This window comes from Crocodylus porosus, unplaced genomic scaffold (assembly GCF_001723895.1).
Source record: "Crocodylus porosus isolate Cpor-Errol unplaced genomic scaffold, CroPor_comp1, whole genome shotgun sequence".
NCBI lineage: Eukaryota > Metazoa > Chordata > Crocodylia > Crocodylidae > Crocodylus > Crocodylus porosus.
The window spans coordinates 140,648,410-140,664,034 of NW_017728931.1; the positions used below are offsets into that span (position 1 = coordinate 140,648,410).

The window sequence follows — 15,625 nt, forward strand, 5'->3', positions numbered from 1 at the left end:
GCCGGCGCCCCTCACTGGCGCCCCCCCCCGGGCTTGTCACGCAGCCGGCGCCCCTCACTGGCGCCCCTCACAATTGGGGCTCAGGTGGCCGTATCCATGGCTGGCCCCCAAATCCCTTCCTCAGTCTTAAAGTGAGTGCCTGCTCTGGGGTTTCTCGCCTGCGCCTGCCCTGGGGCTACTAACAATCGGGGCTCAGGTGGCTGTAGCCGTGCCTGTCCCTAAATTCCCTCCTCGGGTCAACAGTTCCTGTGGGACTCCGGCAGCCTTGTCCTTAACTGGCCCCGGTTCTCTGCACCCCTTCTCAGGGCTGGGGTCAGTTCCCCCTGAACGTTGTGCCCTCTCTGGGCTTCTTGCCTGTGCGCCCCTGCCTGGGGCTTCCTTCGCGCTTGCCTACACTGGGGCTCCTCTCGCGCTTGGGGCTCAGGTGGTCATAGCCCTGCCTGTCCCCCCATTGCACTGTGCCCCTTCTCAGGGCTGGGGCAGTGCACCCCTAAATGCAGTGCCCTCACTGGCACCGGGGTCCCCACCACTGTGGAGCCCCTCTGAGGCCTCCTCCAACCCCTATTAACCTCACCCGGTCCTCCGGTTTTATAAAACTACAAAACAGAAAACTCAAGCCCCTGCGCTACAACAAACTCTAAGCCATCTGGCTAACCATCATTCAGCTCCCTACCAGGGCTTCCTCCACCCAGTATCCTTGACCAGAAGCTGCTCAGGCCACCAGGCTTCCTTCCTCTGCTTACTCCAGCAGAGCTCCTTCTTCCTTGGCTGCCAGAGGGGAACTGCTTGCCTGGCCTCGGCCTGGATCACCTTTATATAGGTCAGGCCCTGCCCCTTCTGGTCAGCTGACAAACTGCGGTTGCCCCAGCAACCAGCACCTGTACCTCTTTGTAGGAGCAGGGTACTAAAGTGCCCTGCGACATACCTCCCCCGCTTAAGTTCAAGGCTCACTAGGAGCAGGGTACCAAAGTGCCCTGCGACATTCATCTACCTCTCGGGGCAGGAAGGGGGCGGGGGTGCAAACAACATTTTGGGTTTATCCAGTACCCCAAAATCCAGATGAAAAGGTACAGTTTCAGTAATTATTATGTACTTCAAGATTCACCCACCAGTATTGACGAGGACAACAGGATGGTTCCAAATAGCAACTTCTGTCGGTAGATGCAAGTCAGGAAAGCGTGGAAGTAGGAAAACTCTAAAAGCATGCAAAATCTGAAATATCATGATAGAAAAAGTTTGTTTCTTGGCAACAAATTGATCTAGTTTAATACTATTTCTGTTTTATGGGGGTTTTTGACACAGATGTGAGTTTTGCTACTTCGCGATCTCTGGTGCTAGCTTAATACTGTCACATTTTCCCAGAGGCAAGCATGCTGCTCCACTGAGTTGTGCAGATTTCTTAGCAGAACCCAATGAAGCACGTGCATCTCGCTGACCAGAAGCAGATTCTCATCTCTAAAGTTCATGAACCATGGCACCATCTGGCATGACGCAGGCCACGTCCGTGCCGGCAAAACAAATACTTCCAATTACAAAAAAAACCCTTTTATTGGTACATCAACATCAACTTCAAACTGCCACCATCAACAAAATAAGGCTATATTGAATAAATTATGATAATGATAAGGGCCATTGTAACGCTCTCTCTATATGGGTCCTTATATGAAAGGGAACCTGGACATTCAAAAACATTTGACATCTTATTGCCACATTTTTGTGTGATTTCATTTCTTGGCAAAGAACTAAATCACTAGCATCCTAGCACATCCACATCTGTGACTGTTCCAATACTATCCATATATTTTAATTCATTCTGGAGGTAGGGACAACAGGATGCTAACATATGTAAAGAATGAGAATTGTCACCTCTTGCTCATGTTCTCCCACTCTTTACCATTCTCTTTTCCAGTGCTACATATATAATTTGGGCTATAATAAAATGCACAACTGAGACTAGAGACAAAACATACAAATACTTTTGTATTCATACAAATACTGCTTTGCTAATTCTACAAATTTGCTAATTATACAAATACTGATTTGCTTTACTGCAGAATCAAAGGGGCCTGGGTTTTTGGAATGGTTGTACTCTGGTATCCAATTATATAATCCGTCAACCTAATCCAATTAAATAATAATATATTACTGAGTGCAAAACAAAAGAAATGTATGCAGCCAATTTTAGCAGTACTAATTACACTCTGATTTAAGAAACCTACTGTAATGAGCGTTCTTCCCCCGCAACTCCAAAGGCAAAGGATAGTAAGTAGTTAAGATTTATGTTTAACAAGAAACTAATATTTCCCCTACTATTAAAATGTACCTCTTTACTCGAGCAGAACAGTTCTAAGCAACACACCTTTGCATTTCTCCCAACTTGTTTCTATCTCTGTGCAGCCAAGTGTCTGCCAGGACTTCAGAGATATCAACAAATCCAAGTCAGAGAGAAGCTGAGCTAGAAAGGACATCCAAAGGACATCTAATCCAACCCCTGCCCAAGGCCGGATCATCCCTATCCAAAACATCCTACACAAACAAACTCTACATAAGACTACTGTCAACCCTAACTCAATGCACATTTGATTTAAAAGATTACAAGCAAATCAGGTTTATGAGGTCAAAGGGATTTAGATAAAAAATTAAGAGCAAGAGTTAATTTGTTTTAACACGCATTTAACACCAAAACAGAGTCTACCCATTCTTAATATGGCACTATAAATCAGCATATCATTAGACATTTCAATAGCTCTTCAGTTATTGTAAAACTACCAAAAATCACTGAACAATTTTTATAAAAAGTACAGCTGTGGATGATCACAAACAAACCTTTTGTGAGCTTCAGTCTCTCTCCTGGCTTGTTCTAATGCCAGCTCTTCAGCTATTCTTTTCTTTAGCTCTTCTTCATTAACTGCAATTAATGAAAGTTATAGAAAATAAAGATGTTATCAAAACACAGTATTGTTATCAATTACAGAAACAAAAAAATTTGTAACATAATATACTATTTTGTTTTCCATTCATTTTTCTATCAAACCCAAGGACATTCCAAAATTGAACTTACATTATCATTGGGGGGCAGGGGGAAGAAATTGGATTTTGGATAAATAATATTACTCTACACATTTTCAATTAATATACATACCCTCTCCTCACTCAAATCAGCTTGTAAACCTGAAATCCTCCCTTCATAGCCAAATCTACACTACACATAGTAGATCTGAAGAAGAGCATTGGCCCAGTAACAATTAGCAAATGAATCTTACTACTACCTACGTCATTCGGGGATGCAAAGAGATTTGTTTGTATATTTTTATTGAATTCTGTTTTCCCATGTAATAGCTGGCAAAAGACATGAATAAAAAAGCATCATCCAGTAAATAAACTAAACCTTCTCCATTTTCTATATAAAAGTAAATATTTAAAAACTGAATGAATGTGTGTTCAGATATATAATTCTTTATATAAATGTGTAGAGAAAATAGCGAATCCTCCTGGTTGGCTAGAAGTACTAAAATTAATGAAATAGCTATACTAGTCAATATGTCTAAGTGCTTATACCAGCAAACAAGAACAACCTTCCTTTAGGAAAATAGTTAGACACTACAATTGTGAAAGAGGAATTAAACAAAACAAAAAACAAAACAAAAAAGGAATGATTTCCATCAAGGTTCCTGGCTGACTTCGGTTAAACCACACTGTTGGGATAGTATGATATAGCTAAAAGAGCTATGCTAATAGAGCATAGTGGTTTTCCTCCATCGGTAAAAGCACTCCAGATGCCAGTGGTCACCAACCAGTGGGTCTCGATCCACCAATAGATCTTGGAGCCTCCTGGAGTTATAGAATCATAGAAAATTAGGCTTGGAAGGGACCTCCGGAGGTCACATCTAGTCCAACCCCCTGCTCAAAGCAGGATCATCCCCAACTAAATCATCCCAACCAAGGCTTTGTCCAGCTGGGTCTTAAAAACCTCCAAGGACAGAAAGTCCACAACCTCTCTGGGTAACCTGCTCCACTGTTTTGCTACCATCCTTGTGATAATGTTTTTCCTAATAGCTAACCTAAACTTCCCTGGCTGCAATTTGAGACCATTTCTCCTTATTCTGTCATCTGCTACCACTGAGAACAACCAAGGCTGGGGTGGGGGACTGAGTGCCCGTGTGCATGCATGCGCGCCCCAGGCCAGCAGGTCAGTCCGTCAGGGAGGGAAGGGGCAGGGGCTAGATCAAGGCCCCCGCGGTGAGGGACAGTGCTGCAGAGGCAGAAGCAGTGGTAAGTTGAGTGGAGCCCCAGCCAGGTGGGATATACCTGCTAGGGAGGTGCAACGCCAAATAATTTTTTCTCCCTCTGCCTCGATCTGTGCCCCCTCACCGTTCCTTCCCCACAGACTTACCTGTTGGGCAGGAGGGGTGTGGCACAGGGTAGTTCTTGGGTTGCTTTTAAATACCAAAGGTGATCTACTTAAAAAGGTTGGGGACCACTGACACATGCCAATGAAATACAAACCTCCCTAAATATGAGCAAGAAGGAGATGTCTAAAGGGGGGAATGCTGCAGTCTGAGGGAGGCCACCTCACCATAGCCTTGCCTGTATCGAGTGGACAGTAGCTCAAACAACTTTAAATTTTCCACTCTATCAAGGAGGGAAACAGAAAAATAAGACGACTGCAAATCGAATACTTTATGGCTCAAGCCAGCAGCTGGAAAACTATTCATAAACACACACCAGAGCAACTTTAAAAACCACCAGCCCAAAAATGCCTCATGAATCTTCTGCATTCTCATGGGACCGAGCAGGCCTACCCCCGTTACGCACTGTAGCAATCCAACCTCAAGGTGACAAATGCATAGAAGCAGAGTCTATCCTGGAGGGAAAAAAACCATGCCTGCTTCTATCTTGGCCCAGAAACACACCTGCTGTCTGATCTAGGAGTGCATCATTACAAAACCCAAGTCAAAAATAGCAGACTTGCACATGTTGTCAAGAGTAGAGAGACTGTCCTCTCCCAATATTCAAAGCATCCTCACCGATTTCATCCCGACTGAGCCTAAACCAGCACACCCTCATCCTCCTTCAGATTTTATAAAGACAGTGGAGCTGTTATACTGCATCTATGCCGGGGTGGGCAAAATGTGATCCACAGGCTAGATGTGGCCCACCAGACCATCCTATCTGGCCCACGGGGCCCCTAAAAAATTTAGAAAATGAATATTTACCTGCCCCTGGCTGCCTGTCATGAGGCCCTCAATGGCTTGCCAAAACTCGGTAAGTGGCCCTCCGTCCAAAATAATTGCTTGCCCCAATCTATGCACTTCCACTGAGCATCAGATATCTATACAAGATACTAAGTCTACCAAAAAAGCTACAAAATATATTTAGCAAAAGTGTCAGCCCCAATGAACAATGATCCAGTTGTCATAACATAATGCACAAATCATCCCAACACATCAGTGAGCATTAGAAATGAAAAATTTAAGCAGTTAAGAGACTGCATTTCCACCCTTAAGAATGAATGACACCCCTATAAAGGCCAAAATGAAAACCATCTTATCTGCAAAATAATCTTGAGAACTCAGTCAGAAATGCTTGACCAAAGCTTAAGTTAATTTAACCCCTTTGCTAGTCGCCCAAAACAGCTCCCCTAGCTGTGCTGAGTCACAGCAGAGAAAATTCCTCTCATTTTCTGCACATCTAGAATAGAAGAACTGTAAACATACATTCACTGTAAAATCAATCCTATTAGTTTTAACTCTGAAAAGGTATTTCAATATTTCATGTATTTTAATGCAGCACTCAAGAATGTACACACTTTGCATAACAATTATGCTCTCACTACCATCTGCATCATGAAATTTATTGTTCTAATGTACAAAAATGAGTAAAATATGTCTAATGAACCATGGAACTCTCTTTTAAAGTGTAATAAATAAGATTCAAGTATCAGCCAATAAAGACATGGCACATTTGACCTTAACAATCACTTAGGTTATACATCGATCAGCCAAATACTAATATGGAATAAAACTGGAGCTGTAGATCATTAAATAGGATTCTGTTATACGATACAAGTTGTATGGCTCCAAAATGAGAAACGTTCCTTGGCAAAGACTGAAATTCCAAGAGACAGGCTATGGGCTGGGAGAAAAACAGCAGTCTAAAACGTCATTTCTATCAAGACAATATCAAAGATGCTAGATCCATTTCTAGGTGAAAAACAGGAAAGTCTTTCAGCATCTGATAGCAATTTCTACTCAGACCAAATGACATTCAAAGTAGACAACTGGCAAATAAAGAACTGAAGAATTTTACATGCTTATACGTACAGGTCTGTTCAAATAAATATCACCCAAAGACGGCAAGAACAGAGCAACTGCCAGAAACAAAAATGGATTTCTTACCACACAATCATTGTGGTTCTTCAAGGTGCTGGTTAACCCGTGCGAAGTGGCTAGTGTTCACTTTGGATTCGACCGATTTGGGAGACACTGGTCTCCCAATTCAATTTGGATTCGGAGATCCAGCCACCAAATCAGACCGAATCTCCTCCAAATTGAATTAGCAACCAAAGCTTCACACAGCCCAGTGCTGGTCCCAATACATGCACCTGTACATTCAGCATGTGCACCACTAGTTCTCAACCTTGTTAGGCTCAAGGAACCACTTGGAAAATGCCAGCTCTTGGGTTTTCACTCATTTTCTGACTATGGAAGAATACTAGGCAAATTATTGTGCTGCAAAAACCACCACAGGTCAAATTAGTTTTGACGGGAAGGATACTTATTTAAAAATCTCTGGATTTATCTTGTAAAAGTCTGCACAGTGCTAACGTTTTGTGGTACCCTACGGCATCCTATGAAAGGATCTCAAGGCACCCTGACTGAGAATCACTGGTGTAAGCTTAGACTCTTCTGACCATTCATGTGAGCAGGTATGCATCCTCTATCTCCCTACATTTCAAAGCAAGGCCAAAGGGCAGAGTTGATGCAATTTATTTCCTCACAATTTAAAAGTGGTGTTATCTGCAGCTTATAAAACCATGGATGGGGTGGGGGGTGGGGGGGCGTCATTAACTGGATCTACCCAGAGTGCATCTCAAAAAGCCAGTTACTGTGGGGTCAGTGAACATCCTACCTTTTTTTTTTCCAGTATGCTCCTAGAGATTAGCAGAATCACTGTGGATCAACTGCAGGGAACCGGCAAGTAGTATTAGAATGGCCAGAATAAAAAACCCCAAATGCCCCATTCAAAGCTTAGCTTTCCACTCCCTCAAAATCTCATGTTGGACCTAGCATACCAGGCAGACTGTTTCCCAACACTGTCCCAAAACAGGCCAGGCTATAGCAAAGCAAGCCTTAAGACAGTGAGCAGAGTCACTGTTCTCCCAGTAGAAACCATAAATGCTGAAATATCTATATATTCATCTCCCAAAGCAAAACTGGCTGCTCTAGGAGAAAAATGAGTAGGAAAGAACCATAGTTTAACTGCTCACAGGAGAGTAAATGCCTGTCCATTTTCTCTTCCAAGAGAAGCCACAGCACAGTCCCCCAGCATCCCAGGCTGCTTTGCTCCCAGCTCTCCTCTCCCTCCACATCCCACCCCACCCCACCCCAGGGAGACTGTAGGTTTCTTGGGCTAGATTCTATGTTCCAGCCGAGCAAGGAGCAAAATGCACTGCATTCACAATCCCCAAATTGTGCTGCAAGGAGACACCGGCTGACCCCAAGCAGTATGGGTCAGTCAGTCAGAGCCACCCTTTGCACTGCTGCCATCTGTCTCCAAGCAGACTGAGGGAGCCTGCAGAGCAGGCTCCGCATTTGAACGTCTGTTCAAAAGGTCTCTGGATAAGTTTGTCCACCAGGAAGATGAACCTAAAAGAATTCTCCCACGTCCTTTGCAAGTGTGAATGCAGCCTGTCTGAACCATTCCAGGCAAATGTTCTTTCAAATGTGCTCTTAAAAACTTCCAAGGATGAAGATCTCAAAACATAGTCTATTAAAATTTAAATTCTGTACTCTGCATAGAAGGCAGAAGGTCACCCCCATCCAAACCACAAAATTGGAAGAGAAATGGCAGCCCTGGAGAATACTCTATCAGATGACAAACCTAACAGGAACACCAAATAAGAGGAGCTAAGAGAGGATATGGGAGAATCAGGCAAGAAGACCATAGTTCTCTACCCTTCAGGTCATCCGCAGATAACATGATTGAGGTGGGACTGCCATTCCCAATCCATATGCTGCTAAACTGTCTCAGCTGGGCTTTCCTGCAATTTATGAGCCACCAAGGAAAAACAAAAGTTGGGGGGGCCTCCTGCAGGTTTATCTCCTAGTTCAGCTCTGCTTGTTCATGGCCATCTACTGCGACTCCCTCACTCCTGGAGCGTTGGTGTCATCATTAACGTTCCTTCAATATGAAAGCAGTTTATTTATTGAAGTTCAAGCCACTGCCTTCTTAAAAACCAGTTTTGGAGACATGAAATGCCTGGTTTTTGAAAATGGCAGTGGGGACACTTGAACTAAAGCTGGTCAAACGAGCTTTAGTTCAAGCACCCCCACAGGCATTTTGAAGCACAGGGAAGTTGATACACGAGACGCTACAGCACTTTACTTAGAGAGGCTCTCGAAGCCGGTCTAATTAAAGTGCCTCCCCCTCCACCCTCAGAGAGCACATTGAAAATATGAATAAAGTAGTGGTTTCCAAGTGTTACTCTGCAAGTGTGCTGTCTCCACGCATTTGAAATTTCTCAGATCTCCCCGAGTCCAAAAAGAAACTAGGTTTTCAATTCCGTATTTAATTCATTCCAAAGCTTCACAAGATGCTAGAACATTAAAGGGTACCACTCAACAAAAATCCCTGCCAGTTCTTTAACAGCAATCTATCACTCCTGTCTAGGAAACATAGTAGCATGTGTGCAAAAATTTTAATAAGTACATCTGAAACACTTTTTTAAATTCATGACACTACCATAAGGTTTTTAAATCATCAGTGTTCACAAGATGCATGAGCTACATTCCTTCCTCTTACTCATCCTCTATTTCACGTATTTAAAGTATAAACTCATCCAGACATGGACCCACTCAAATTTACATCCATACAGCAGCTAATAAAATGGGGCACCAATTCAGGTTAGGACTACACTGTCCCACTTCAAATACAAGTAAGTAATTGGTACTACTAAAACACAGAAACTTAGAGGGGGGGGAAAGGGAAGGAAAAAAAAAAAACCTTTCATCTTCTAAACTGTATTGTGAAATAACTTGAGAGTCTGTTGAACTACGTGAGTATGACCAAGGCAATTAAACAGAATAAGAACACTGCAAAGGAATTATTTTGCATTTTTGCATCAGACTTCATTTTCACAGGTACTGCAAGCTATCTAACCTAGACTCAACTTTTTCAGGTGAACAGATGAAGGACTGTGAGTGATGAAGTTGTCAAAGAAAGAAGTGTTTGAGTAACTTAGTTAACAAGCGACAAGTCACAAATCCAATTCTGAAAGACTGGAAGAATGAAGTGGCAGAGCTGCTAGCAAAACTATGCAATCCTTCAACTATTATCTTATAGTAGATGGCACCAAATGTTTTACTCTTGAGCAAAAGAAGAAAGAATGATCCTGAGATAAAACCCAATTAACTGATCTTTCAAAAAATCTTTAACAAAAAGATTACTCATAATAAGTTAAGGAAACTAACCAGTCAGAGGGAGAAGCAAAAGTACCATCATGGATTAAGAACTAGTAAAGATAAAAAACAAGAATGGAAAAAGCAGCATGGGGAAAAAAACAAGCAGTAAAGTGGCAAGTTCTGTAGACAACTAGCCTAAGCAATTTGTGCATCAAGAGACGAGACAACTGGGAAGGACCCAATATAGCAAACCGGGCATCACGCTTGTAGATGGCACTTACTTCTGGCAAATGAAAGGTTATACATGTGAAATAGTTTGAATTACTTGGTCATATGGCTGAGTTCTAGATAAACTATAAAACTATGCAGCAAAGAAAGACTTGAGTGCATTGCACAGTTAATGAAAACTTCTACTTGGTAAGTCAAGGTATCAGAAAAAGGAGATAAGAAAAAATGTATACAGGAGGAATGGAAAAGAAATTTAAAAAAAAAAAAAACCAAGCTACCCCTGACGTTGAACACTGTCTCTCCATTATGTTCAAAAACAGCTTATCATAACAAGATGGCCATATTCTAACATTGTGGCCAAAAGGAGGAGGGGAAAAAAAAAAAAAAAAAAATCAGACACACCCACTTGAACCCAGCCAGAAGTTAGGGTTAGTAACCCTAACCCTAAGTAGTTTAGGGCTTAGCTTTGCAAGGCACATTTTAGAAAGGTAAAAGGACATGTAATGAAGATAAAGGGCAACAAATTTAAAAAGGCATTAAAAAGATCTGTGCATATTTAAATGTGCTGCTGGCAACTACACTGCAGAATTTATTTTCACAACATATTAAGGGCATAGTATACCTACACTTGTATTTATAAAAACAAAGGAAAAATAGTTAGAAATGTATCTTCAGAGCATACATCAACCAGAAATTCTTCCCTTGGCCAGGTTATTCCATGTCTATAATCAAGTTGATACATTTACCTGTAAAACATCTGGTGCTGTCAGGGAAAGGCTACTGAACAATACAGACGACTAAGCTGATCCACTATAGCAGTTTATCACATCCTTATATTCATTAAAATACATTAACCATCAAGTTTGGGACACTATACCTTAAGGTCATCTCCAAAAAAAACCCTACTATTCGTCTCTGGATCTGGCAGGGCAATTGTGGCTCTACAGACATTAAAGTTAATGAAGATGTCAGAAAAGAAGTTCTTAACAGCATGCTAATAATCATAAATATTGCATCAGAAAGCACAGCGTTCCAAACAACTTGGCGACCTGGAACATTAACAGCATCAGGCTACAGGTTTATGATGTATTTTATTGCTCCTTCAGAATTAAACTGACTCTCCCCCCACTCCATTCCAATTTGAGACCTGTACAATGCAAATAACCATCATTTTATTGCCTGCCACTTAATAAGTACTCCACTTTGGACCATAACTAGGCTTCACATGCAACATGAGAACAAACAAACAACACTGCTTTTGAAGATGGACACCAAGAGGAAAGAGGAAGCTTCCAATATTTATTCATTTTACATCTCGCCAACTGTATGAATGAAACACAGTATAGCCTTCACAAAATGAATACATTCATTTCAATTCTTACCCAGTTACAAGACTACAATGGATCCCAAGATCACACAGACATTGAAACACAGAAATTCTGAGCTATTATGTTTTTTAAAACAAGTGGGCAGCTTCCCCATGTAGCGGGAAAACATTTCATAGATTTCATAGACACCTGGGCTGGAAGGGATCTCAGAGGATCAGAGTCCAGCCCCCTGCCCCAGGAGCAGGCAGTCAGCAGGGATCATAGGATCCCAGCAAGACAGGCATCCAAATGTGTCTTGAAGGTGTTCAAAGTGGGTGCTTGAACTGCCTCCGGGAGCAGTCTATTCCAAACCTTGGGGGGTCGGACAGTGAAGAAATTCTTCCTTATGTCCAGCCTGAATCGGTCGCAGCAGAGTTTGACCGTTAAATCTTGTCATCCCTTGGGGCACTCTGGTGAACAGACATTCCCCCAGATCCTGCTGAGCACCCCTGAGTTTGCGCTTTTTCAGGCTGAAGAGTCCCATGGCTCTCATCCTCTCATCATAAGGTCTGCTTTCCTGACCTCTGATCATGTGCGTGGCTCTCCTCTGCACCCTCTCAAACTTCTCCACATCCTTTTTGAATTGTGGAGCCCAAATCTGGACGCAGTACTCAGCTGCGGCCTCACTAAGGCCGAGTACAAGGGGAGAATGACGTCCCGGGATTTGCTTGAAAAGCATCTATGGACGCAAGCCAGCATTTTGCTCGCTTTACTGGCCGCAGCATCACACTGAAGGCTCATGTTCATCTTGTGGTCAATCCTGACCCCCAAGTCCCTTTCGTCTGTAGTGCTAGCCAGCGTAGCACTGCCAAGCCTATAAACATGGTGCAGGTTTTTCCTCCCAAAGTGGAGAACCTTGCATTTTTCAGTGTTGAACACCATCAGGTTATCATCTGTCCATTTCCTGAGCCTGTCAAGATCTGGCTGGATCACCCTCCTGTCCTCAGGGGTGGATACTTAACCCCAGAGTTTGCTGTCATCACCAAACTTTACCAGTCCACTTCTGACACCAATGTCCACATCACTGATGAAGAAGTTAAATAGTACAGGCCCTAGGACAGAGCCTTGTGGGACCCCACTGGTGACCGTGCACCAAGACCATTTGCTCCTGTCAACCACCACCCTCTGGGTGCTACTGTGGAGCCAATTCCCCAGCCAGCGGATCATGGTGAGGTCAAGGCCGCAGTTAGCCAGTTTAGGCAAGAGGTGATCATGGGATACCAAATCAAACGCTTTTTTCAATTCAAGATATACAACGTCAATCTCTTCCCCCTTGTCCAGGTGATAGGTCACCTGGTCATAAAAGGAAATGAGATTGGTCAGGCAAGACCTACCCGCAACAAACCCTTGCTGGGTATCCCTCAGGATATTGCCTTCAGCTAATCTGTTAAGGATGGCCTCTTCGATAATCTTTTCCAAGACCTTCCCCAGGATAGAGGTCAGGCTGATGGGCCTGTAGTTAGCCAGATCTACTTTCCTCCCTTTCTCGAAGATAGGCACTACATTGGCCTTCTTCCAGTCTTCGGGCACTACACCAGAGCTCCAGGAGGTCTCAGAGCCGTGCCAGGGGCTGGGCTATGATGCTTGCCAGCTCCTTGAGTACCCTAGGATGTAACCCGTCAGGGCAGACTGACTTGAAGGTATCCAGCCTGTCAAGGTGTTATCAATAACATGGAGGATCTTGAAAAATTACAATATATAGTTAATAAACACGAAAAACAAAGGTGCCTGTTGAAACTGCATTAGCTAAAGGGGGTGGAATAAAGACTTAAATGATCTTAACCACATCTGATGCAAGTGATTCTCTGAAACACTAACAAGTTGAGCACCTACCTGCTTGATCTTATCCTAAAAATCAACCTTGTGTGTAGAGACATTAAACAGAGATTCAAGAGATGGGGATTCAGTACCTGCCTCCATGAAGACTTCTTGTGCAATCCTGGACATGTCATTTAATGACCAGCGTCTTCCAAGCTGTGGGTCACGGCCCAAAAGTGGGTCACAAGAATATATGAAAGGGTCACAAACAAACTTTAAAAATAGATTTTCCTTTAAAGGAAAAAAAAACATGGGAAACTGTGGATTTTCCCTGGCAGGAGGACAGAGTTGCAGCCTCCCCATGCCTCACACACTGAGGGGCTGAGGCCTGCGTCGGGACTAGCCATTGATGTTTACAAATGGGTCCTGGTACAAAAAAGGTTGAAAACCCCTAATTTAATCTGTCTGTTCCTACTTCCCTACCTATAGAAAGGTGAGGGTTGAGAAGATAAGTATATTCAATGATCAGGAGGTGCTCAGACACTGGTGAAATGATGCACAAAAATACCTAGGGGAAAGGCATAGGCTGACATTCATATCACTCCCTCAGGCTGTAAATGCTTTGAGAATGAGATTACACTTTTGTTTCGTATTTGTATAGTACCTAGCACAAAGGGGTCCTTATTCATAAGCAAAACCGTGAGGATTAAACTCTATGTTACAAAAATGGGGACCAGATTCAGAAGCAGAGAACAGAAGGGAGAGAGGCCCTCAATTCTAGGTCTAAACCCCAAATAGGAGAACAGAAACAGGGTCACTGCCATCAAGCGACTGCTTAGAAAGTGGGAGATCAAATATGGATTGACAGTTTCAAGCCTGCCCCAGCAAATATATGTCTACTGCAGAAAAGCTACTGTCAGAATCATCACTTTTCTGGATGGTCTCAAGAATGATTTAAGTCAGTGGTGATGAACCTTTTGGACCCGCAGGTCAGATGAATGGGGGAGGGACAGTATGCAGGCTGAATCGAACCCTGTGCATCAGAATCGGGCCCTGGGCACCACTTGGCACCAGTCCCTAAAGCTCCCATACACTGGGATTGGGTCACCAGGAACCTGATACCACCCCCTTCTAGCTCCCATGCACCAGGATTAGGCCCTGGGGCCCTACAGTGCCTCTGCCCATCTTGCATACTGGGATCGGGTGCCTAATCCAGCGCACAGGGCCTGGGGCTCCCCATGGGTCCAGAAAATTGGTGATGGAGGAGTGATGCCACTGCTCTCTGGCCATATTACTGGACCCATGGGAACCCTACGGGCCAAATTTCATGGGGCTGTGGGTCAGATCTTGTCTGTGGGTTTGGGGTTGAGCAACCCTACCTAAGCAGGTACCCTTTGCCTACAAATAACTCCTTGAGGTCAGGATTAAAGTCCATTGGAAAGTCAGTGGTAGAAAGCTTCCTCTGTTGCCGCCCGTGTTCAGGATAAATAAATGGCTGCCCTTTAGGAGCTGTCAATCTGTCCCCTTGTGTGAGCACAAGAGAAGAACAATTTTTTTAATTTTACCAAAAAAGTCACAAACAGATGTTGCCACTATCTCCTGAAAGCATGCTTAACTAAAGGTGGGCAGTTTATCATAGTGCACTTGTCAGAAACAACAGGGGTTCTGGTTGAACAATATAAGACAATCCAATCTCCCACAAAATCGGCTACAGAGCTGTGGCAGAACCACTTTGTAGAGTACTGTTCAATTATAAACCCTTCTCTATTTTTCTTTTTTCTTCCAAAGCAACCATAGAAAAAAATCACACTTAACATATGAGAATGAACTATGATAAGGCCCCCTAAACATCTTGACATTTGTACTTGCTGCAAGTTTTCCACGCAGTAAAAAATACCAATCAGATTTTTTTCAATGTAGTTCTTGTTTTAGTATTTTTTTAGTATGTTAAATCCTAGGAGTCCTTTCCTTGGTTATTCAATTCTCCTGTGGGATCTTGAAAGGGCAAAAGCAGTGCAAGGTATTTATATTTAGTTATCAGCTTATACTCACGGAAAAAGCTTTCTTCGAAAAGTGAACCTGGAAAAGGGGGGTAGGACTGTATGCAGAGTCCATTTATTATGGGAACACTGCAGCACTTTCAGATACAGTGGTATGTGAAGTACCGACAGCATGATGGGGGCCACAAAAATGAAGTTACAAAACCTCTCCCAATGGATTTCAGCTTCTAGATTCACTGGCCAACAATGTGAATGTGAATGCTAGAGCTGTTGTAAAGGTGGTACCTATCTGTTAAATCTGGAGTACAACTTGTATTTTCATTTAACAAGTTGATTTTAAAATGTTAGCTGTGGTTAACAATATATATACAGCCTAGAAAACTAATTTGTCAAAACCAGCCATATACCAAAACCAGCTTCCCGGATTAAGGACAATAAGAAGTCCTTCTTCAAATACATAGGGGGTAAAAAGAGGGTCCCGGGTAATGTGGGGCCCCTGCAGGACATATTTAACGATTTCTTTGCCTCTGTCTTCCTAAGTAGGGACCAGTTCAGCCACCTCCCTGCTGGGCCCCCCTCGGGCCCTGGGAGAGACGCCTGGGCCAGGGGTTAGCGAGGAGTTAGTTAGGGTACTTCTGGAGAGGCTGGA

The 15,625-nt window shown here is 43.2% G+C and overlaps 1 protein-coding gene across 7 annotated transcripts in view; it reads right to left on the minus strand.

The window, feature by feature from the left end:
* Positions 1 to 15,625, minus strand: part of CHCHD3 (coiled-coil-helix-coiled-coil-helix domain containing 3) — a 222,905-nt gene that overhangs the window by 173,031 nt on the left and 34,249 nt on the right. For all 7 annotated transcript variants that reach the window (XM_019543767.1, XM_019543771.1, XM_019543770.1 and 4 more), the window contains exon 3: positions 2,827 to 2,908. In XM_019543767.1, coding sequence (XP_019399312.1) covers positions 2,827 to 2,908 — 82 coding nt within the window. The remainder of the gene's footprint in view (positions 1 to 2,826; positions 2,909 to 15,625) is intronic.